Source organism: Salarias fasciatus, chromosome 10 (assembly GCF_902148845.1).
Source record: "Salarias fasciatus chromosome 10, fSalaFa1.1, whole genome shotgun sequence".
Classification (NCBI taxonomy): Eukaryota; Metazoa; Chordata; class Actinopteri; order Blenniiformes; family Blenniidae; genus Salarias; species Salarias fasciatus.
In genome coordinates this window covers 13,659,085-13,683,171 of record NC_043754.1, presented here as the reverse complement: position 1 = coordinate 13,683,171, position 24,087 = coordinate 13,659,085, and the positions used below count along the sequence as shown (strand labels likewise).

Sequence of the window (24,087 nt, the reverse complement as noted above, 5' to 3'; positions counted from 1 at the left end):
TACTGACCAAAGTGTTATCTCTTTTCAGAATTCAAAATATGGCCACAAGACCAAAAAAAACATGTTTCACATGTATAAATAAGCAGGCCGCTCCCAGAGCTTTATTTCCACCCTATCAGGACAGGCGTGACTGGGAGAACAGTGATAGAGAGAGATGCTACTGTGCTTTTGGAAGAAAAGGAGACAGACACAATTAGAGTCGAATGTTGTATCTAAAGACCAGAACAATCCTTTAGTTTAGACACACATCAGAAATCTTCCATTTCCAGTGAAAGCTCGACCATTTTGTGTGAGGGGTCCCGTATGTGTGACCCACTAACACACTTCTCCCTGCTGGGTGGAGTGACGTCACGGAGGGGGCGGGGCCAAGCGCCTTCAAAACACTGCTGCCCTCAATCCTCCGTGAATCTCCGCTTCCTGTCTTCTTCTTTTGCGCTTATTTTCCCACACCGTTCCACATTTGTTTACCTACTTGGCGCTTTTTCAGTTTTTTTAATCTTCAGTTTTAATATAATGCAGCTGCTTTCCGTAAATTCCTCGCAGAACTGGATTTGTCCTGATATTGCTCTCGCAGACGGCATCCTTCTGTTGTTTGCTTGTTTGGTTGCTTTCGGTGGAAATGGATTGATTTAGAAAGCCGTATAAATGCACCTGCCGTCGAGGAGAGACTCTGCTTTTAAAATCGAAGAGGTAAGACTTGATTTAGCATTGAGAACAGTGAGACTTGATGCTTGTGTCTGCAGAGAGGCTGCAGCAGCTGCAGAGCATTATCCCGCCTGGCTGCGTTTCCCTCTCAGAACAAAGTCACGTACCACTGATTTAAAAGTTAGTTTTTTTACTTTTCCCTCTCGATTCTCTCTTCTGTGAAGTCAAAAAATGGCGTTGTTGTTTCCCGTAGCTCCTATTTCCTGTTGTACACTTAGACGCGCAGAAGAATTATCAACTGTTTGCCAGCTTTACCCACTGGTGTTTCGGATTCATTGGTTTCCGTGTTGACTGGTGACTTCCTTAATCGTCCGTCGTTGCTCCAAACAACAACGGATGCTAAAATGAGATTCAGGAAAGGTACGACACTCAAAAACTTTACATTAAATGCGATTAAATGGTACCCGCCTGGACAACTGCGGATTTCTGTTGGGTTTTTAACGTCTGTTGTCCCTTGTAGCAACAATGGACGCTAAAGGATGTCGGTTACCAGTTAACAGGGAAACCAGTTTATCCAAAACACCAGCCAACGCAAACAGACTGCAGAGGACCTTCTCCATACCGATTCCCTCGAGTTGAAAAATAACTATCTAAACTTAATTTGCTGCGTTATGTTTATGTTATTTGATGCTTACAAAAACACATTTCGTTTGTATTTGTAAAAGAAAAATATTAAAGTAATCACATAATTAAAAATATCTCCTTTAGGTAAAAAGAGGATATTCCTCTTTTCATGTCTATGATACAACTGTCAAACTCGTTTTGGCCGGTAAAATAGTTCCACGGTTAACTTTCAAACTTAAACTTTAAAGTTTTTCCTTGTTGTAGCAAAGCGTATATGCAATGAGCACCGAATATTAGTACAATCGCAATGCAAAGCCAATTTTAATGATACTTTCTGTTGCAAAATGCAGTGAAATGTTCAAAAATCTTCTCGTGAGACTTTTGCATTTTGCAGCCTGCATGTATGCGTGCATGATTTCATAAACTCACTGACAGGATGTCCAACTTTGGTCCTTGATGGCTGCAGTCCTGCATATTTTAGACGTCCCTCCACTTCAGCATACCTGAATCTAATGCTGATGTAAAAAAAAGTCCAATAATGAGCTCCTCATTGCAATCAGGTGTGTTTCAGCTGGGAGAGATCTGCAACATGCAGGGTGGCAGCCCTCAAGGACACCCCTGGCTGTTAAAAACTCAAAGGTTTCTTTGCGATTTCTTTCCTATCTACTTGGTCTTTTGTTGGGTTGGATTGGAGCCATTTGCGAGCTGGCTCTGGCCCATGGGTCTTCTGTTGATGTCCTTCAATATAATGTTATCATTGTAAAATGGATGATTCCCACCAATTGTGTTTTTAAAAAACCCTGCACAATTTGTGCTATCTTCATGTTTATCACCACTTTAACTGGATATCTTAGTTAGTTGAGGGTTAGAAGAAAGGTAAAAGCCATGTAAGGCCTCCAGAGACTCCGGATTAAAAGGAGCAGCTGAATCGATGGTCACGGTGTCCTCTCTCCTTCAGGTGTGTGTGCCCTGGGTGCAGCCTGGCCTGTGGCGTGGTGGCGATGAAGAACCCGGGAGCAGCAGACAGCAGCCGGCTGGTCGGCCTGCTGGAGGCCGCTCTGGTCAGAGAGGCTCGCCTGTGGAAGGCGCCTGTCTTCAAGAGCGGATGCACCCAGGTGAGCTGCTGGAAAATATGGAAATACAAGGGATAACTTCGCTTTTAAGGGATAGTAGAGGATCCACTTTCAGCTGGAGAAAAACTATAGTCTGCATGAGCCTGAAAAAAAGATTGTTGGTGGCGTCTTTGATGGGGTGAAAGATTAAGATTGTTTGATTTTTGTTTTTTTCTGAAAAGTCAAACCAGCTGAAAAATCAATCTTTAGTCTTTAAGTAAAATAAGAAGATAAGGTACCTGAAGAAGATATTCACTGATTCTCAGTATGGACTCATTCCAAGTAGATGTTGAACTGAATTGCCCCCCTTAGCGGGAATTATAGGTAATCATTAAAACTGATAAGATATTAAGGACTCGGATGACATTTAGGTGACTCAACAAATGAGACCAGCTAAGTACTGACATTTAAAACTTATTTGTAAAATGTGAAAGTTTGAAAATTTTTCTTGTAATTTCACACTCCAGACAGGTCCTATTAAAAAAAAAAAAAAAAAACACTTTTGTTCATGCTTTAAGTATTTCTCAAATGAGGCAGAATTTTGTGATTTGATATCCATAAATTCAACGTCTCCATTTGTAATTTGCTGCATTTTGTTGTCGGATTAACAGTTTGAAGTCAATAGAAAAAGGATTTACTTTATCATTTGCTATAACTGGCTTTAGAGATTAACCTTCAGTTTGTTCAAATACAGTTCTTTGTCATCACAGAAACAGTTGTTTTGGGTTTGTTTTTGTTTTTTAATTGTTCGTGTATATTCAAAGATGAATGTTCTTCCCACCACTCAGGGCGCTGACATCTCTTCATCCCAACATCAGGAAGTGATCCTGTGGCTCCGAGAAATGAGCACGCTGTTTCACTTCTGTCCGGAGACCTTTGCACTGGGAGTGTGCGTCCTGAACCGGCTGCTGTCCACCGTAAAGGTAGACTTTTACAGCATGTAAATACAATCTGGACGTCTTTATCCTATACAGCTTATGTTTCTTTACTGCGTCAGAAGTTAGAGATAAGAGGAAGTCAAATCCTGCTCAGCGTTGCCTCACATCCCTGTGTACGAGAGATTTAACCCTTTAAAGGGCAGTCGGTGAACTGTTCTCTGGTTGGATAGTTTAATGCCTGAAAGTTAGTGTAAAAATACTCATTTATCATTAGCATTTTAGTAAGTTGTACATAAGTTGCGTTTTCTTTCGTTCCCAGGCTCAACCAAAATACCTGAAATGCATTGCGTTTACCTCGCTGGTCCTGGCTGCCAAAATCAACGAGGAAGACGAGGTGGGACTAACAGTAAGAAATAAAACGCCAGCATGGGAAGGCTTCGATAACCACATGTTTATTGACTTCCCTTCCGTCGGTGTGTGTCTGAACAGGTAATAGGTTCCGTTAAAGACCTGGTTGTGCAGAGCGGATGCAGCTTTTCAACAGCAGAGATTCTTCGCATGGAGAGGATCATTCTGGACAAGCTGCACTGGGACCTGTACACTGCCACAGCGGTCGACTTCATTCACATAGTAAGTTAACAGTTCAGCAGGTAGACGAACAAACAGGACTGTTTTTTTTTTTTTCTTTTTCTTTTCTTTTTTCTTTTCAGTTGCTGGTTCTGAACTCTGGAAGCATCTCACAGTGAATCGGCGGCACTTTGAGACGCTTCTCAAGTTCAGGCCCAGCCCTCGCGCAGAAACACAAGCGGGTACAAAAGCACAGAATAAACAATCATGCTTGCATCCCATTGGCTTCAACAGATCGCCACACCTCCCTCCTGCCTCCTAATTGGTCCTACTAGAGGTTGTGCATTGATTTAACTTGGTTTGGCCGTTTGGAATAATTAAAGTGTGCCCTTTCTCTTTCACCGTAGCAAAACATTAGTAAAAGTATGCTTTATGAAAGTATCAATGCTGTGTGGCCTTGCTGAGGACAAACACTCAGCGTTTTACTGCCTCTTATTCTTGAACATCAGTGGAATCATTGTGCTGCTGCTTTTAGAAAGTTCTTTGTGTTTTCTGGAAATAACAGCAAACCTTTTGGGTTCGAGGCATCTAAGGATGTAATCATGATATATTCTGATTGATCAGTTACTCGTCAAACTCGACGTGCTCCAGTTTTTTTAAGATAACCGCTTTAGTCCTATCCCGGTCTCGATTTCGAAACGGTGTAAACAAAAAAAAAAAGCAAGAAGCAGCCTCGGAGCTCGTGAGATTCCTCGACTGCGTTAGCAAGCTGCCTGCAAAAATAACATGCGCGTTGCATATCAGGCCAAGGCACTTCTGACGAACCGTCACCTGCAGCCTCACCGTGGAAACCCGAACCCTGTCGCCACCGGAGGGGAGTTTAAAAAAAAAATTCCAAAAAATCATTTTTCCAACCTCAACGGAAACGGGGAATGTGTGTAACATGCTGTGGATCGTTGAGGCAGTTTGTCATTGTTCAGTGTGTAGCCTGGGTCTGTACACGGGGGTGTGATTGTTTGCTGCTCATTGCCTGAGGCAGCAATTACTGAGTGAACTAGTGACACACACCACATACACACACACACATATAATTTAGGTCCCCTCATGCACTTGGGCCCTGGGCTGTATTCATAACGCTTTTAATGAGGAGCCAAGTTGTGATGATTTAAAAAAAAAAAAAAAAAAAAAAAGAGCTGTACAAAAATCTAGAAATGAAGCAAGAGCATGAAAGCTTCTGATGATCACGATTCGGTTGTTTCAGTGCAGAAGCACCTTTATGAATACAGCCCATCTTTCTCCACAGGTTACATTGAGCCACACAGTTCAATAACATTTCCACAGAGACTGTTAGTTCAGCACGGGAAAATACGGCGTATCGATCACAGTTGATTTGTGACGCCTTGTTTCTGGGGTTTGTTTGATTCTGAAATTTTTCTCCTTTTTTTTTTTTCTCGTAAAGCCAGTAAACCATACGTTACCACCAAAGAGCAGCTTGGCACATGTGGACTGAAGTGAGCTGATTCAGAGTCCTCTGCTAAACTAAACATGGCACTTTTCTTGACCGGTACAGTGTGTGGATCTGACCAAATGCAGTTATTATTGAGAATCTATAATTGTCCTAGCACTTCACTCTAGGTATCACAAAATAAAGAGACATAATGTAATCAAAAAAACTAATAAAAAATAAAGAACTTTTCTCTTTGTATACTTTTCAAATAAATATTCTTCAAATAAATACTTTAGCTATACTGTAAATATCTCACAATTACATTCCCCCTGCCCTGAAGAAATAACTTTGCATTCCCCTTAGATATTAATAAAGTGATATTCTCCAATGTCTACAAAACAGCAATCGATAAACTCTTAATATTTCGTCACAGACTCTCCACCATGACACTTTGATATGAATAAATAGGAGGATTTACAGAGATTCCTTCGCATCTTAACCTCTCGGTGTTCTTCGATACCAAAGTGAAACAATCGGAAAGGTAGAATCAGCTGGGCGGTACCAGAGATTAACCAGACAGACAATCATCTGGGTTTGCTACAATATTATTCTACATTTCCAAGGTGAAGTGAAGATGTGAAAATGCTCAATTGGTCAAGAATCAGAGCAGAATTTTTCTCCAGTTTAGATCAGATTATTCTCACACAAACGGGATGAGATCAGATCGATCGACCTGTGGCGGCATTCTGCTTCCAAAATCATATCTATTGAAAATATTCATCGGCAGCTTAACATGAATTCTGTTTGGCACCAAGAGGCTGATTCTACCCTCCGGTCAGATTCCAATGTCTCTAAACTCATGGCTTATTTTTGCTACAAAGTGAGAGACAAACTGGATGGGCTGAATGGAAGGAACATGAAATGAAGGACTAGAACGGGCCAACAGGAGAAGGATGCAGTGAGATTTTCCTGACCATTTTACTTGCTAATATCTTTGAAGCATCCTTCATTCAAACTAAAGGATAAAAGGTCCCTTTAATCCAGCCTCTACTGTCTGTTCTCCATGAAGGAAGAAGACAAACTGTCTTTTTCTCCCCGTGACACATGAGGATGAAGAAATTATGTAACTAAAGTGCAACATATCCAGAATTTTTTTTTTTGTCCCTCCACTGAGCCCCCACTCAGGTTCGTTTCGATAGTTTCTGCCCACAGATGGGAACACCAAAGCACTGCACGGACGTTACGATACAAACAAGGTCACGATGAACACTCAGGCTCGGGTGCGGGGTGGAGAGGGGGGGGGCTTCATTAGTAAAACCTGAACACTGAAGGAGGAGCGGAGATTCCTGACTGGGTGACGATGAAGTTTTTCGGTAAACGCGATAAACGGTGACGATGGATTAACTGTTTTGGTCTCACTCTCCCTTTTCCCCCCCACCTCCGCTTCTCTGCCTCAGTTTCACGCCCTGCTCGTCTCCGGCCACCCCCACCTCATTCCATCCATCGGCCTCAGTTCCGGCGCGCCCCCCGCCGCCGGGCCGAGACATCAGAAGAGCCCGCCGGACCTCCAGGTGGCGTTGTGGACCAGGCAGGTGCAGCACTGTATGGCCTGCCACCAGCTCTGGCAGTTCAAGGGCTCCACGCTGGCCTTGGCCATCATCACCTTGGAGTTGGAGGCGTTGACGCCCGACTGGTTCTCCGTGTTCACCGACCTGTTGAAGAAAGCACAGGTGAGAGAAACCGTAAGCCGCGACGCCTATTGGCTCAAGTCTGGGGGAAATAAAAAATGCCCGAGCTTCATTTGGTGGCATTTGGTCCCCCTCCCTCCCAGGTGGACAGCGCCGAGTTCATCCACTGCAAGGAGACGGTGGACGAGTACCTCCACAGCCTGGAGTTCTCTCTGCCGACCAACTCCGTCTACATCTTCGACAGCGCCCAGATCCAAGAGGAGCGGGAGCGAGGGCGGGGTCCCACGCAGCGCCGGGCGCAGGCCGGGAGGGGGCGGGGCGGCGGGGAGGACGGGGAGGAGGACGAGTACTACGACGGGTTTCGGCGCCTGTACAGCGAGGAGGCCACTCCGGAGAAGGAAGGGGGCAAGACGGAGGCTTTGTTTGAGCAGAAGAGCGTTTCTCCCTGCCCGCCGCTGCACCCTGCCGTCAACTAGCACTCTTGTTTTGTTTTTGTTTTTTTTTTTTTGCTTTGCCCCCCCCCCCCCCCCCCCCCTCCCCCCTCCCCCCCTCCCCTCCCCTCCCCTCACCGTCCACCTTTTGATAGCACATGCACAGCTGGAGTGCTAAAACGCATTAGAAGAAAAATCAAGTCAAAAGAAATAAGTAGAGTGAGGTAAAATTCAGTTACTGATTCAGTGTTTTCTCTTTGGGTCCATTTAATTTCTTCACTTATTAATGCTGCAGTTTTTGTACTTTTTGTAACTTGCTTGTTTCATTCTCGCCACAAACTGATCCGCCGAGGTAACGGTAAAAGACGGCAGGTTGTTCGTTGTTTCTCTTCGTTTTTAGGGGGATGACAAGAATGTTTTTTTTTTCCCAATCTTGTTTAGTTGTGAGGTATGTTGGTGCTCCGGTTCCTCCCAGAGCTAAACAGCACTTTGAGATAAAGACAAGCTTTTTTTTATGCAAATGAGTATATTTTTTTCAACTTTATTTTAATCTTACTTACTTGTACTAAACGTATTTGTGTGTGCGCGCGTTTATTTACCATTTATTTTTTACCTAAAAGCTTTAATTTACTAAAAGATTCAAAAAACAACAACTTTTTTTTCTTCCTCATATCCATCAGTCTGTTGATTTGCTTCATGCGGCTGTTGTTACACACTTTGGGAGATCGCGTCAACACGAGAGCAGCCTGACGCCCAAACGGTTCTGTTAACGTTCAAGAAGTCGGCGAGGCAAACTCTGTGTTCTCATTTGGATAAAACGAAATTACTGAATACTGTAAAAGGAAAAAAGTACCAAGATTACTGTGTCACACGGATGAAAGTATCTCGTTTTTATGTTGGCCTGAAATGTTTGGCTGCGTCAGTCGGTTTTATCTCCAATGTGAACTGGTTACTGTCTTGTTTCCTCAATGTCGGCTTGGATTCGTCGGACCAACAACACAGTGACCAACGTAAAAGGTTTTATTTTTTTATTCTCATCCTCTCATACCGGGGCAGCTATATCCTTTGTGTTTCATCACCCACAGAAATAAAGCTATGACTTCAAAAGTCTAAAGTATTAGTGTGTGGTTTGTCCATTTCAAAAGGAATCTTAACACAGCTGTTTGAATTCCAGTCATCTGCGGCCTCATTTATAAACGTTGCTTACGCACAAAAAGAAAGTATCATACGCCTCTTCCTGCCTGTGTGTTGATTTTCTTCCACAGTCCAAAACATGCAGGCTGAGTTTGAATAATTGTGTCTCTAATTTGCCAATGTGGCTTTTTGAGTGAGATTATCTCTGCTTTTGATCCATCACTGCATTTCCACTTTACACTTGAAATATTACATAAGTGCTTTCTCAAATTATAAAGCTGAGGGTACAGTTGTCCAGGAGCAGAAAACAAATGTCAAAAATACAAACCAAATTTGGCACTGAACCTGATTCCAACTGATAAAATTGCAAAAATGTGCATTATTTTTGTAATATATGTTAAAGAAAATCACTGATTAAATAGGCTGGTTGCAAAGGAAAACTGAAAAAGTTTTAAAATTATGATTCATTTCATTCATACTGGTATTTCCATGAAAACTGATTTCCTCGCATGTCAACAAGAAACGGAACAGGATGCTCCTCATTTCATTTCCTTCTTAAAGTATGTCCTGCTTTGTTTAAGCGGAACACCAAAAAACAGTGACTTCTTTTTTTTTTTTTATACAGTTTGATTCCAGCTCATTATCGTCTGTTGTCCTGTCAGAGAGCGATAATCACCGTGCTGTGCGAGCAGAGTGCGTTAAAGGACAGAGCACAAAGAGCTCTGAACAGATTGTACTGCTGGATGAGATCCAGTGAGCCCAGCAGGTGGTGGACGGAATAATAATAGTGCTGGCGGGACCTTCACAGGCCAGCAGAAAGCCACTGCGACGGAAAGATCTCAATTACTGTCCTGACTTCCCCTGCTTCCAATGAATGGCTGTCTGTGTGGGGGGAAATAAACACGGACAAAGGTATGGGAAAGAACAGTGGTTCAAACTGGATTTACACGTTAAAAAAGAGAACGAAAGAAAAACAAAAGCTGAACGATGAAGTGAGGAAGCTGCTGGAGTTTTGAAACGCATTCGTGCTGTATTTGCTTTTAAACAGCTGCAGCTTTTGTTCACACACGCGTCACTCCCAGGCAAATGTTAACCAACATCGCCTCACACACACACACACACGCGCTTCTTTCACTGACGCACTGAGTGACGCTCACAAATGTCTCCTCACGCACACACGTGGTGTTTCCATGCCTGTTTGTCAGCACTGCACAGGCTTGTGTTCATTCTGCAGACCTCTCGAAGCCACTTGCCTATTAAGACCCAAACTTTAAGACATGTTTTCAATCATGCGAGGGCGTAAACTGATTTCTGTAAGCAAGGCAGTAATAAACACGACTTCATGAATGCAGAGTTCTCACTGAGCTTAAACCACATCGTATCCCTTCACTTCTCATTTCGGATTGTGCTTTGTTTTTCACACTTTAAAACTTAGGCAATAATAAGCAGATCTTTGTCTATATTAGATAACTACATCAGTTTATATGTATGTTAAACCATTTCAGCAAATGTCACATTTTTTTGGTTTGAATTTATTCTATAACAATAAACTGTAACATAAAGGCTCTAAAAAGTAGCTGTTTTAACAAAGTGATTGATAGATTTACCTTTTATTCATTTGTGAATTCGATGTGCGATTTGTCCAGGCTGTGCAAAACCAGCACTCTGTGACCCTGAATTGGTTATAAATTCTTGTAGGCCTTCAAGAATTTATTTCTAGTTGTAGGAACAGTAAAGAGAGAATTTTAAAAGCCACACAAGCTGCTTTGCACACAAAATGTTACGAAAGCAGCAAGGATTATTTGCTGATCAAAGGATTATTTGCTGATCAAATATCGATCCCTCTCCAGTGAGGAATCGTTTAACAGGAAATACGCCGTCTCAGCTGCTGGGGCTGCGGCAAACGCCAACAACCTTTGAGCACCGGCAAGTCTTCACCTGCTCATGTTTCACTTTCATCTCCCTCCAGAGTGGACGAACACAAACAAACCATGGGAGAGACGCATCAGAGTGGAGGAGGAGGAGGAGGGGGGATGTTTTGCATTTATTTCCAACCACAGACAGTAAATACAGCTGCTCTCGTCTCCATCTCTGCGTTGTAAACTGGGGCCGAGGCCGCCGTCCTCAATCCCTCCTCCGTGTTTACGTGTACATACTGGCTTCATGTTCGTGTGTCGTCAAGGCGATCGCTCGTGCTTTACAATAAAGTTAAATCACTCACGGACAATGTACACCATCAGACTTGCTTCTTAAAATAATATATTGAAAAACTAGTACACTTTGCATATTAAGCTCGGTAAGCTCTACAAAATATTCACATACATTAACTGAGTTACTCTGGAACAGCACCAGGATATTGCATAGGTTTCGATTAGGACTTCAGAACTACATTTTAAGGTTGTCAGTACCTGTGTACACGCATGAACATGCAGTGTGAAGGTACTCAGTTATTGCTGACAATACGCTATTTAAATATGTTAACTGGGCTCTTCAATACATGGGTGTATTCTAATGTGAAATGAATAATAAAAGATTAAAAAGACACATCAAACCCGGGCATTTCTCACACTGCGAAAACTCTTAAATCTTACCAGATTTCTGTGTAGCGACTCATACAATTTCCACTTGTTAAACTGGCAGATTTTTTTTAATTTTTTTTTTGCTGGAAAAAAGTGTAATATTAGGTTCAATAGAGGAGATGCCTCTGGTAAGATTTAGAGATTCCACCCAGGTGTGTTACAGCAGAGTACCAAAAGGTCAAAAGGTTTGAATGGTCTCATTTCTGTGTGGATAGCGGATAATGAAACAAACACACACGCGCGCACATACACACGCATACACACATATACAAAAACTTCTCTTTTTTTTTTTCTCCAATCACAATAACAATAAAGAAAAAAAAAAATACAAATAGCAAAGAAAGATCCTGAATAAATGAGATGGCCACGGGTGGCAGGTGAACATTCGGTTTCCTCCTGATCTCTCACTCTTTTCTCCAATGTGGCTTCACCATCATCATCCTCAGTGTCTTTGGTCCATGTGCACAATGTCAAGATGGAATGTCAGAACAAGATGAACAAACAGACAAAATGAACCGGTGTTGTCGTTGCAAAGGTGATGGAGGACAAATCCATGGTCGTGTGTGAGGAGGTGTACAGCGCCCAAAAATTAACTGGAAAAAAAAAACAACAAAAGAACATAAACACAAACAAAATAAATAAATCAAATGTACTGAAGAGACAAAGTAAGAATAAAGCTGATGGGTAAGAAAGGAGCATAAAGCTGCAGTCAAAAGAAAACCACAAGTGAAAGAAAAGCAAGCAGCAGCATCAGTCAATTCCAGTTAACTCAGTCAGAGTTTTATTTATTTTTTTTTTTCTAATCTTGGATCTCTGAAATGCTGCATTTTATCAGGAGTCTGCCTCACACAGCCAAACAGGTCTGTAAAAAGATGATTAAGAGTAATGCAAGGTCAGACTGCAGTGAGTGTAAGCAGCCACAAGATGGAGCAAGATATCTGCGCAACAAGAACTGCAAGTCAACCGTGCCTCCAGGATGGACTTTGACTTTTATATCTGAAATATCTTACAGGTTTGGAAGAATATATATATATATTTAAAAAAAAAAGTAACCGCTAAGCAACCTCCACAGTACTCCACACTTCTGAAGTCAAGCCAGAGTCTTACCTTGTTATTAAAATGACGAAGCTTTTAACCTAAAACCGGGATACGACTCAGACCAGCACTGTGTCGCTGCTAATGAGTGAGCTGCCGTATCCAGGCTGACATTGTGTTACAGTAACAATAGTGTTTGTCCATATGACTCCATAGGAGATTCATAAAGCCTCAGAAAGGGCCAAATAAAATCAAAAAATTGTATATCCGTTTGGTAGTGTGGCACTTGTAGTTTTTATTTTTAACTTATAAAACTTGTTAAATTGCCATTTTTATGTAGTTTTATTTAAAAATGTGATTAATTTACAAATTAATACAAACCAATGGTTTTCTTTACAGTAAAAACAAATGTATTCAGTAGATAATCTCTACTTGGATACAAATATTAGAGTTTTGCACCCACTCAGCATTCAATCAGCTGCTAAACATCACTTTAGTTCTGCCTGAGACCAATTGAGCTTCACCTACTTACAGCTTTCTGCTGCCTTTGAAAGTGAGAGAAAGAGCTTCACTGCTGCTGAATAATTAGAGCGGGGCAAAAGGAAAGAGTGAAAGCACAGGAAACGTTAAGCCTGGGCAGGACAAAAAGGGGAAGAAGTTTCCCTCACGCATGCCAAGCTGTTATAATGGCTGCCATGTTTGTGTATTAGAGATAGGTGGAGATCAGCACACGGCAAGACACTTTGCCTCAGGACCGAGCTTACACATTAAAAAAAGCAAGGTGGGATGAGAATGTAGGGAATTAAACAAAAGGACAGCATTTTTAAAGTAACCTTTAAGAGAGGAGCAGCGTTGGGGGGGAGGAAGCGGAGTGAAAAAGAGGAGGGAAAGCCTTACTTTTTCTTGTCCTTGTCTTTCTTGAGGGGCTGAGATAAGGACAGCGTCTCGGCTGCCACCTTCTTCCTGTTGAAGGCGTTCATCTCCTCCTCCAGATCTCTCCGCTTCTCCTCCACCTTCCTCTTCTCCTCCTGGTGCATCCGCTTCAGCTGCTCAAACTTGTCATGCAGCTGCGTGGCAGGAGGTGAGGGAGATGGGACAGAGGGGGGAAAGGTCAACCCGATGTGAAGACGGTGTCAAAACAATAGACGCTGAGTCGGAATTTATTCAACAATACTCCAATTAGCGTTGAGTTTCTGATCTGACTTTAGTAACAACATGCATGATGACAACATAAAATACTGTTAAGACATAAAATCAGCAGGCGACTTTTACACAGAAGCTTCACGGGTTCAGGCGCCACAGTGATATCTGCACCAGCAGACGCTGAGCCACTTCAGGCTGTGGATGCTTCTTTTTCATGTATTTATGGGGCACTAAAGACAGAACAAGTGTAAACGAGTACAAAAACAATCAGTCCGCGTAGATTTATGGGGTCAGGGGGAGAAAGAAGCAAATTTGGACACGGCGTCTTGTTTAACTGGTATCCATAGCAACGGGACATGCTACAGTCGGCACGTCTGGTTACGCTGGTGAAGCAGAGCTCACGAAGAGATGCAGTGACATAAAAGAAACAAAAAAATAAATACCCTCAGCTGGAACTGGATCAATTGTAATGTGCACTGAAGAATAACATTTCTTTCTAAAGAACAACTCACCGACCGGATCAAATCAAGAATTAGACTTCTTTAGAGAGTTATCTTACTGACCTCTCTCTCCTTTTCTTTCAGCTCTGCTTCCGTCTCTTTCACTTTGTTGACAAACATCTGCCGCATTTCTTCTTCTTTGCGCTGCAGGTCGCCCAGGAACTCTTTCCTCTTGGCCTCGTACGTCTCCTGAAGACTGCCGAGAAGAAACGGGGGGACAGAGAGGAGGCTGTAAAACTAAAAATAGACCAGGTATTGTGTGTGGACAATAGACTTTCCCTGCTTTTGATGGCTGGGCAGGACTGTGGTTCCTGACGCTGTTTGTGCATGAGTGTGCATGAGTTCCCCCGTATCTCTACCTGAACGGCTGGCTGTCAGGATCTGTGTCTTTGAAGCCCATCTCCTCCAGCTTGCAGCGCCGGTACAGCTCGTAGTGGCGGGCGTGCGTCTGCTCCCTGAGATCCTCCATGTTTACTCTGATCAGCATCTCTCGCAGCTTTACGAAGTCGCAGTGGCTCTCGTTCTCGACTGGAAGCAGAACACACCATGCAAGTCAGAACCACGGAGGGAATTCGGGAGATCGGCTCAGTCGTATCCTGGTAAAAATCTGGTTCTTGTTGATTTCCTTTAACCTTTTTTTCCAGAAAGTATGTGGTAACTTTCTATTATTTTCCAAGCTTACAATGATGAGAAAGTAGCAACCACAGAAGACTGAGAAAAAACAGTAACATGCTTGGTAAATTAGTTTTACTTCAGATTTTTCTGCCTTTAAAAACCCTTGTTAGAAAGGTTAGTGAACATGTTCCACTTTCAGATATGTTTGTGAATACTCTACGAAGGGTTAAAAAGAAGGATATCATACACCGTGTCTACAGGAATGCGAAAAATGAGACAGAAAGAAAGTGATGGACTTCAGATTTTCCCTTTCCTGTTAACTCCATTCCACTGCAGTGATCACAGAGGAACGTCCCTTCCGTTTCACAGTTAAATGACTTCTTGGTGTGGAAAGGGCAGGAAGTGCTTCCTGGTTCCTGTCTGCCAGACTGGCAGTAGAGAAGAGAGAGGAAGCTCTGGGCATCATTTCCATTCATAGGTCACCGCAGCAGTTCAGGGCTTCATGCACTGTTCTGGAAATTTTAATTACTTTTTCACGCTCTGATTACGGGCTGCACTAAGGTCAGACTGGAAGGAAAACCTGAATCCATGAGGAACTTTTCATACTCCTCTAGTACAGATAGGGTAAATCTGTAACAATAAACTGACACTTTCTGCATTATTGGTGTCAAACAGAATACAAAAGATCGTATGTCAATTTGCCATGTTTTGTCAACATTCACCCAGAATCAACATTAAAATTATGCTGCAAACAGAAGTATCAATGCTGACTAAAGATTAGAAGATTCAACTTGAAACCAGAAGGTGCTAATATCCCCCAAATTGCATAAAAATTGTTTAAATACCTTTCCAGGCAGTAGAAAGTGTTTACTGGCCTTTGAGGCATTTTTTTTTGACCTCCCACCTTTAAAGACCTGCAGACGCCCTGCAGCTAAAATCAACCCTGCTGGCTTCCTTTCTGCAATGGTCTCATAAAGAAAAATAAATCACTCAGGCTTTAAAATTTTTCTCCTTAACCACATTTCCCCTGCATTCACCAATTCAATATAACATTCAATCCGGAAACTTGGAAAACTGGTAATTATTTTACACGCTCAATCACCAGCAATTAGCTCAATGGAAAGCAAACTCCTGCTGAGTGCCAACAAACTGGAGCAACAACTAAGAGCAGCTGCGTTGGAAAAAGCTGCATCGCAGGACCACTCATTAAAGACGCCATGTTGTTTACCTGGTGGAAACAACAGGAGAAATCTCCAAAGCAGCAGAGTAAAACATCCGCTGCTGACGGACATCCAATCCAGCTTGCTGGATGACTCAGTATGCTATAAAAGTAAATGATGGGTTATGTTCACCCAAGTAGACTATTTAGGAATAGCAGAGACTTGGAAGACAATCAATCATCATCTAGCTACCTGATTGCTCCTAAAATAGTGTTAGGAGCAATGCAGCCAAGGAAGCAACAGGCTTTTGCCAGCATCAGTCCTGGAGAGAAGCACAGTGCCAAGAAGGATTTCAGCTTCAATAAATGTCACACCCCCCCCTGCCAAAATGTCCAGTTTTTCTTGGTATTTTAGAGGAAATTTGCCGGCCTTCATGGGTTACTCGACCCCTAATGAGTTGAAAGTGGGTTGCATGTGGCCTCTGAACTAAAACAAGATGCCGATGCAAACTGAAGGCACGTGCAGAATGAAGGCACGCGGCATTCAGGTACCGTCATTAACCCCTGGGGAGGCAGCAGTGCTGGGGAAAAAGGATCTATGCTGAAACGACACCGCCAGCTGTGAGCTTTCACAATGTAAAGACATCAATACTGACATTTAAAACACCCAATTAGCGCAACATTCAGCTCTTAATTGGAGTTAGATTATTAGAAAGCTGTCAGCAGTGCAGGATAGACAACAACAATTAATCATGAAAAAAATGTAACACTGTAAAACTATCCAAGCGGCCCAAACATAGCAGCAAAAAAACTATTTACTTCTTGTCGTGGCTATTTTGATGTTTTGGAAATCAAGATGAAAGTCACAAAAACGTTGAACGAGATTCCCCGTGCAACTGCACACATCGCTCCGTTGCACTTCTCGCTCTAATTTGCTAGCTAACCACACATCATTCGTGGAAGACCACGAGTTAAAAAAAGAAATGAACACTTCTCAGAGGCTGCATGCAGGCTACTGAAATTGCCTGTTCATTTGGCATCTAATATCCTCTCTGTACTGCCCCCCCTGCCCCCCCGCCGAGGGCTGAATGAAGGCCAACCCTCCTACTGACTGCAGCGCTGGACCCTGAAGACATCCAAACACAGGGCGTCTCTGATGCACACACACAAGACAGACGCACACAAGAGCACAGCAGCACGAAAACATTAAATGTACACAACAATGTAAACACATGAAGAAATGGCAGGGGTCTGCTATACGTCACAGATGCCTGGAGTTCAAAGATAACAATGCAGTGAAATCCTGGGGGAAGATAGACTCACAAACACACAGGCAGAAACCGAGCTCGCTTCAATTTACTCTTTTTGTCAGAGCACAGTCCTTCCTCTGTCTTTCTTCAAGTCCGTGGAAACTTCTCATGACTCTTGGAGAGGTTACCATAACCCGTCTATATATCATCTGGCATCCACAAACTGTTTCCACTGACAGAGCCTCCTTTCAGTCGCCTGTCGCTTGTACAACACACAGACTTCTGTCCCCCGTCCGCCTCACTACTCTCACACTGGGACAAAGTGTGTTGAATGAAGGCTGAGCCTTCAATGCGAAGGCAAAGCCTGCCTCAGCAGAGATGGGTTTCTTTTATTATATCTCACATTTGTCGTGAGGCGGAGATGGAAAATGTTGACGAGATGGTTAGTCGCAGACAGCGTGGCAATTAAGAAACACTAAGTGAAGTGCATGGGAAAGAGATGGATCTAATCTAAGATTATCAGAATTTCAAACTCAATAAGAGGATCGTATGTCAGATATAAAAATAACACATATATGTTTAGATAACAGCAGATCATATTGGTATCGACACCATTGCTGCATCGTAACTGCACGTCTAATATTTCACACATATTTATAACACAATAATGTAATTGTGAGTGGATAGAAGGACATTTACTACTGTTCTCCTGTTGTGGCAAAAAATAAATGAAAATAAATGTACAAGCTTAAAGAGCTCATCGTTTTCTGAGTTGGTACATACTGCACAGCATTTAAAAAACTAAAACTCTGACATATATTTTTGTAGTTTCTGTATCCTGTGCATTGATTTTATACAGTCGGTATTTTACCACCCCTAACAAATGTTCTACCACCTGTTGATTCTGTTGAGGACTGGCAAAGGAAGGAGAAAAATGATCTTTTGTGATGGGCACAGACCTCAAAAGTGGATGAGCTTACAGTAAAGCTGAGATCTTTGTTGTTGCAAACAGCTCCAATCTGTCTGTTACAGGACTGGACTGCAGCCTCATTCTGACTGATGGGAGTCCGCAGCAATCTTTTCCCGAGGGGAGACACGGCAGGCTTTAAAAATAACCGCCGAGTGCCCTCAGAGGGTTGGGGAATGAAGAGTGGTCAGTGGATAATGAAGGAATAGAGAGAGGGGAAACCAAAGAGGAGGGAGCGAGGAGAGAGATGGTGGGAGGGAGAACTTCTCCTCCCATGTGAGCAGCAATCCTCTCCCTGCACAACTCTGTGTGACATTATTAAATCAAACTGTTTACTGTCAACTGGCAAACACACAGGAATAAGCTGTGGGAAATGAAAATCCCAAGGGCCTTGACTGGAGAAGTTACGCCACCGCTCAACAAGACACAGACTGACAGCACGCATGCACACATAAAATGTAGAGAAACATGTAGTACATGAAGATAAGACAAAAAAAACAAACATATCCAGCGTGCATGCGGATATGTACTGGCAGCTCCCCAAAACAATCTCTACCCTTGCTTGCAATGTCACTCTGTATGAAGTCACACTCGCAGCCGTGGTGGGCGTGCTGCATTAACGGGGTATAAATAAACGGAAAGGCTGCGGGATGCACTAGCTACGTCGCCGTGAGCAGGAAACATCTTTCACTGAGGCTGCTGATGAGGGCTCAGCTGCTGAGTACAACATCCTCAACATAAAGAGACAAGTCCAGGACCATCACTCCCGTTCTGTGTTTATTCAGCGATAACGCTCGCTTTCAATAGTTTGATTCATTTCTCTATTAGCTCTGTAAAGAATGGACTCTGAGTTGTTACTTCTTAGTGAGAACTTATGGCTTGGAGTGGAACAACAGTCAAACAACGATTGCCATATTCAGCTCCACACCACCTCAACCACTCTGAAACACACTCAAAAAACAACAGACCACCCAGAGAGTAAACTCTTCATGACAGACAAAAGAGACCGTTTGAGAGGCGATCCATCCATCCAACTTATATAGAGCTTTATCCAAGCCAACTATGGCACAAACCCAGGGCAAACACAGAAACACACTCACACTCTCTCAAAATTCAGGCTGAGTGAAAGATATCATCTACTCATGACAACAGATAAAATCTCCTGACAACCCTAAAAGTGGTGATTGGTGAAACTAACTGAGCTGTGTAGAATCTCTTCCTGCTGACTTCAGTGTGACTGCACACTGAGTTTTGGAGAAAAGAGTTTAACCTGAATCCTCACAATATCCGCAGATTAGCTTACTCAAGCAACACAAACATGCACATCACGACTGCCTCTCCCGTGAACCGTTCTCACCTTGCACAACACCCCAGGGGTACTGTCTGGCCCGCACTGTTTTGTTCCCCACTTTGACCTCTTCCACGCTCCCAACCACAGCAAACGGCAGATGGGCCTGCAAAGAAATAGAAAAAAAAGAAAGGTTGTGTTAAAAAAAAGTCAAAAGGATCAGGTTTCACTCGAGGTTTGGTCTGAGGCTCATTCTGGGTTTCTTCACTCTTTTGGGTCACACTTTATTCAAGTCTTCATTACGTCATGCGAGTGTTTTTTTTCCTTTAAAGCAAACTAACACTTTCCAAGCTTAACTTAACGAGCTTGTTGTGTCGGGTTTAATGAAACAACCAAAATTACCGTGATTTCATATAAAACTCCTTTCACTGTGTTCACCCCCTCTTATCTTTCACAAGCAGACCACACCAGAGCCGAGTGTGACCGCGTTTACACACGAGCTGCACCAGATCTCCGTTTGAAGTCGAACATGTGGCTCAGCTGGGGCTGAGGGCCCAATTTTGTTGAGGCGATTAAACACACACACACACACACACACACCAACACCAACACAGTGAAGCATCATCATCTTTTCCAGAAATTGCACTTACATTCATGGAGGAATTGATCTCACTGACGGTTTCGTCGTCTGTTGGGAATTGATATATCTGGACGCCGTTGCTCACCAGCTCGCTCATGATCTTTATTTTGAATTTATGGAGTTCGCTCTTGGAGATTGTGTCCGCTTTGGCAATGATGGGAATTATGTTGACCTTAGGGGGGGAAAAAAAGCGGAGAAAAACAGTCGGGGCAGGAGGATTAGAAACACGGAGCTTTGTACACATGAAAACATGAAATCTGCTAAGTCGTGGTTTTGGTTCAGAGTAGTTGGAACAACTGATGGTGATAAATGCTGACAGGACAAAATGTACCCGTCAGGAGTAATACACTGAGAGAAGAAGCAAAAAGAACCAAGTGCTTTACAGATTACGGCTCTTAGCCTCCCTTTGTCAGCAGATCATGAACAAACACTGTAAACACAGGAAGCTACATTAAACACACGCAGGTTAAAAGAGGCCAGGGGAGCATATAGACTCGTATGCAGCCAACCCGAGTGGCGAATGAGCTCCGTCAGAACCCTGACAGATATGCAAAACAAACAGTGATTATGAAAACAAACGACACTCGATGTACAATCAGCAGCAGATGTGCAGGGATAAACATTCCTCTGTACGGCTGCATTAACCAGGAAGATGGGGCGAACTCCCACAGATTCACTCATCAATTCCTCAGAGTGCCTCTGAGGAAAAATCAGAGCTTGTTAGGAGCCAAATTAGAACCTCATTAGACACTATTGGATCATTAATTTTCAGTAGGGTGGCTTTTATCGGCTCTTAACCCTCTCTTAACAAACTGAGATCACGAGTCGCTGTCCAGAGCTAGCATGAGCCTTGTATGGCCACTGAAGGATGTGAACGCCAGGCGTCTGGACACGGTCACTGGATAAGAAGGGGGCGGTGATATAAGTCTGCTTCCCACAGCTGGGAAACCCCAGCTGACCAAAGACCACTCTCACGTACTTCTTCATGCTTGTTCTGAGGAACGAGAAACACCAGCTGTAATCACATTACACTGGTTCACATGGAGGAGAATGAATCTAAAGGAAAAGATGGTATTTGTGATTGGTAATACTTTCACCTCCCACAGGTTAAATATGAACACAGACTGAGCCAAAAAATACTCATACAGTGAACGGAAAACATTTTCTTTCATGTTGTATTTACAAGATAAACAAATCTGTTTCTGTGACTAAAGTTGACAAGTTGAGCATGAACAGGAAGCATAAATAGGAAGCACGATTTTGTTAGAGTCAGTAATTTTGCAGATTTCTTAACACTGCTTTCATTTTAAAACCAACAACCAAACACCATGACATGTCTTCAAGAACCTTTACGGGGATTACTTCAATGCTACGAAAAGGCACAAATATGATGATTCTCACACCACTTCAGGAGTTACAAATAAGATTTTTTTTCTTCTACATTATTTAATACTTTAGACATTTTTATTTAAATTCTGCAGTTACTCTACAGTTCTACAGTTAATTCTACAAACTTTTCTGATAACAGAAAATTTTGTTGATTGGTTTTTGAGTGTAAAGGTCTGAAAGGGTTAAAGCAGCTCCGTTTGCCGATTGTCCACAAACATACGGCAAACTACAACAGCCAGTTTATTGTTTTTAGTAGATTAACATGTGGCTGGTTATTGTAGTATCACCATTAAAACTCTCATTCAATTTAATTTACAAAAACCAAGTGACATTACTGTTTGCAACATATTAGACAACTCAATAGACAGTTTAAAATTATTGGCCAGAATCAATTATGCCCTAATAGTTTATAATTCACTTGAATGTATTACCCCGAATAAAAAAAAAAATCTAATTTAAAACAAAGGGACACCTCTTTAGACTCTTATCTTTCTTCCAATTGCTGCGTTTTCACCCACCATCTGCAGGGAGGGGTGATTCCAACCCCGTTTACAAGAAAAACACCATTGTCTGGTCTTGACAGCAGAATCCACAGACTGAGGGAAATGCTGCTTCTGGTCCGTTTCCCTGCTTTTTTCCTGTGACAGGACCATCTGGCAGACAGGGCGGCTCTGTTCATTTATCTTCAGTTTCCAGATAAAACTCGATAATTACACACAGCGGTGCTCGCCATGACATGCGTATAGCTCTGCAGGGGAAGCTGAAACGTGGCGATGGATGTTGTTGCCGTCGCCGAAGCAATCAGTTGATTGTGATAAATGAATCAGCAATATTTTCATTTCCGTCACTGAGCCAGTAAAGTAATCTAACAACTGCTGTCAGGCTCTGAAATGTGACAGTTTGTAAATTTCCTCTGTGATTGTGGACTTAAGGTTAGAACAAAATAAAAAGCAGAAGCTGTCACTTTGCTGTCTGACAATTTTAGAATCTATTCAAGCGGAAAACAGAAAACTGTTTATGGAGAACACTGAGAATGATTATTAGTCAAAGCCTGCATTCATTCATCACTTTCCTGGGTCTTTGTCTGAGCTAGTGGAAACCCAGGAGTGTCTCCTTCCCTAACCAGCACATACTGTATCTAGAAACCAGGTAAATGAAACAAATACAGGAAAGTTGTAAAAAAAAAAAAAAAAAAAAAAAAAAAGGTTCTCTTTGTGTTTTTTATTTGCTTGCGTGACTATCGATAAAGTTGAGAAACTGCATGAAGTCCATCCGCACTGAGAAAACAAAACAACGTCACATCTAAACTGTAGTCACTCCACACGGGCCTGTTTTCAGATCAAACAGTAGTCAAGCTGCACAGTGTGGAAAGATTCCGGGGACCGAGCCACAGAGGTCAGACCGGTACTCACTACGGCCACCCACTCAGGTCACAAACCAAGTCCACCGCTGCATCACAATACTGGAAATCATAGAAGAAGAAAATCTCTTGTTTTATACTTGACATGCTGCACAAATAAAAGAGGCTTGACAGTAAGTGAATCATCTCTGATAACAAAAAAAAAAGCTGTTCATGTGAACTGATCTGCTCTTATGGGAGCTCCTTCTCTATTTTGGGATAAAGATAATAGATTTAACTTATCGCGACTTGCATAAAACCAAAGGGCGCAGAGATTTGGCTGCGTACGCTGCGGTGGTTTGGACGGTGTCAGGAGACAGTTGGCACATGAAGCGTGCCAGGTTTTGATCGTCATGTTGGCTGCTGAAGACAGCAAAGAGACTCAGCGGTCAGCGGTCAGTCCCACTGCAAGGCAAGTCCTCGTTTTGGATCTGTGTCCTCTCTGAAGTTTGTCTCGGTGCTTTCTCGTGTCACAACATCATTCTGGTTATTGACATCAGTATCAAAACTGTGTGTTTGCTCTGGCGAGCTGCCACAGGCATACGCTGCAGTCGTCCATCGTCAGCTGAGATTGATGCCCTCTGACTCTGAATTTGATAAAGCGGTACAGAAGATGGGAGGCTGGATTATCCTTCTCCTCCCCTGCAGGGTGGCCACAGCAGATAGTGATACTCATGTTTGACTTGGCACAAGATTCACATTATTTTCCCTTCCTGACACAACCTTTAGTGAGATTCTGTGAACAGCGGATTTGAACCCTGACCTTCCAGTCAGACAGGCAATTAAATGGCAAAAAAAAAAAAGACACATTTTTAAGTACTTTGCCAAACAGAGAGGAAACACAATGAAAAACAGTGTTTTCTTAAGCTCTAATAGCCCGTGATGAATGTGGTCATTGTGTTGAATGGCATAAGGAGACATTTGGCAGAGGTGTGTGAACATACGTTGACGGTTGGCAGAGGTGAGCCACCAGGTTTCGGTCACAAGTCGACCATCTGGTTTGTTCTGGACTTATTACCAGAGTATCATCAAAAACAAACAGAGCTGATTTATCAGTTTTGTCTCCACAGCGGTGTTTTGAGAAGTTATGTACAGTGAAGTAGCGTGTGAGGGAGTCAATGAAACCCTTCAGGGAGACGTCATAAATCAATTCAAATGATCTGACATAATTTCATTACGGAGCCTTATAAAGGAGTCACTTCCAATATGAAGCACTCTTCAATTGCTGGGTTGTAGATGCCAAAACTCAAGACATAGAAAAATGTATGATATTTATTGATCTAATAAATATCTATTTCCCAACATAAAACGTCACAAAGTTTGTTGTTGAGTTAAATGAGGTCATATGAAGCTGAACACAAATTATAAATAACGCATTTCAGCTTCTATTCCGTGCTATGTGAAAGTTTTAACTTTCGTATTTCCACATGATAATGATTTAAAATCAGAAATCCAAAAGTAATTTGCAACATAACCTGTGACGAGTGTTATGAATTTATAAATACATGTCTTTTTGGATAACAAGCAAAAAATATTTTTTGGGTAACTTAATTGGAAACAAAATGAGAAAACAGAACTGATCAAATAGAAGGAAGAT

The 24,087-nt window shown here is 42.4% G+C and overlaps 2 protein-coding genes across 3 annotated transcripts in view; one reads left to right on the top strand and one right to left on the bottom strand.

The window, feature by feature from the left end:
- Positions 1–365: 365 nt before the first annotated feature.
- ccni2 (cyclin I family, member 2) lies at positions 366–3,922 on the top strand. Its single transcript, XM_030100470.1, has 5 exons — positions 366–690; positions 2,228–2,384; positions 3,170–3,304; positions 3,579–3,653; positions 3,749–3,922. The coding sequence occupies exons 2-5, from the start codon at positions 2,271–2,273 to the stop codon at positions 3,896–3,898; spliced, it is 474 nt and encodes a 157-aa protein (XP_029956330.1). The 5' UTR covers positions 366–690; positions 2,228–2,270; the 3' UTR covers positions 3,899–3,922.
- A 2,349-nt stretch (positions 3,923–6,271) lies between these two features.
- The window catches only part of septin8a (septin 8a), a 31,847-nt gene continuing 14,031 nt past the window's right edge, over positions 6,272–24,087 (bottom strand). The window contains exons 5-10 of one of the 2 annotated variants that reach the window (XM_030100469.1): positions 19,713–19,874; positions 19,132–19,228; positions 14,143–14,311; positions 13,847–13,979; positions 13,038–13,207; positions 6,272–6,985 (exon numbers count right to left, since the gene is read on the bottom strand). In XM_030100469.1, coding sequence (XP_029956329.1) covers positions 6,820–6,985; positions 13,038–13,207; positions 13,847–13,979; positions 14,143–14,311; positions 19,132–19,228; positions 19,713–19,874 — 897 coding nt within the window. In that variant the 3' untranslated portion in view covers positions 6,272–6,819. Of the gene's footprint in view, positions 6,986–11,120; positions 11,699–13,037; positions 13,208–13,846; positions 13,980–14,142; positions 14,312–19,131; positions 19,229–19,712; positions 19,875–24,087 lie in introns of those variants that run through there. The other variant, XM_030100468.1, reaches the window with a different exon arrangement.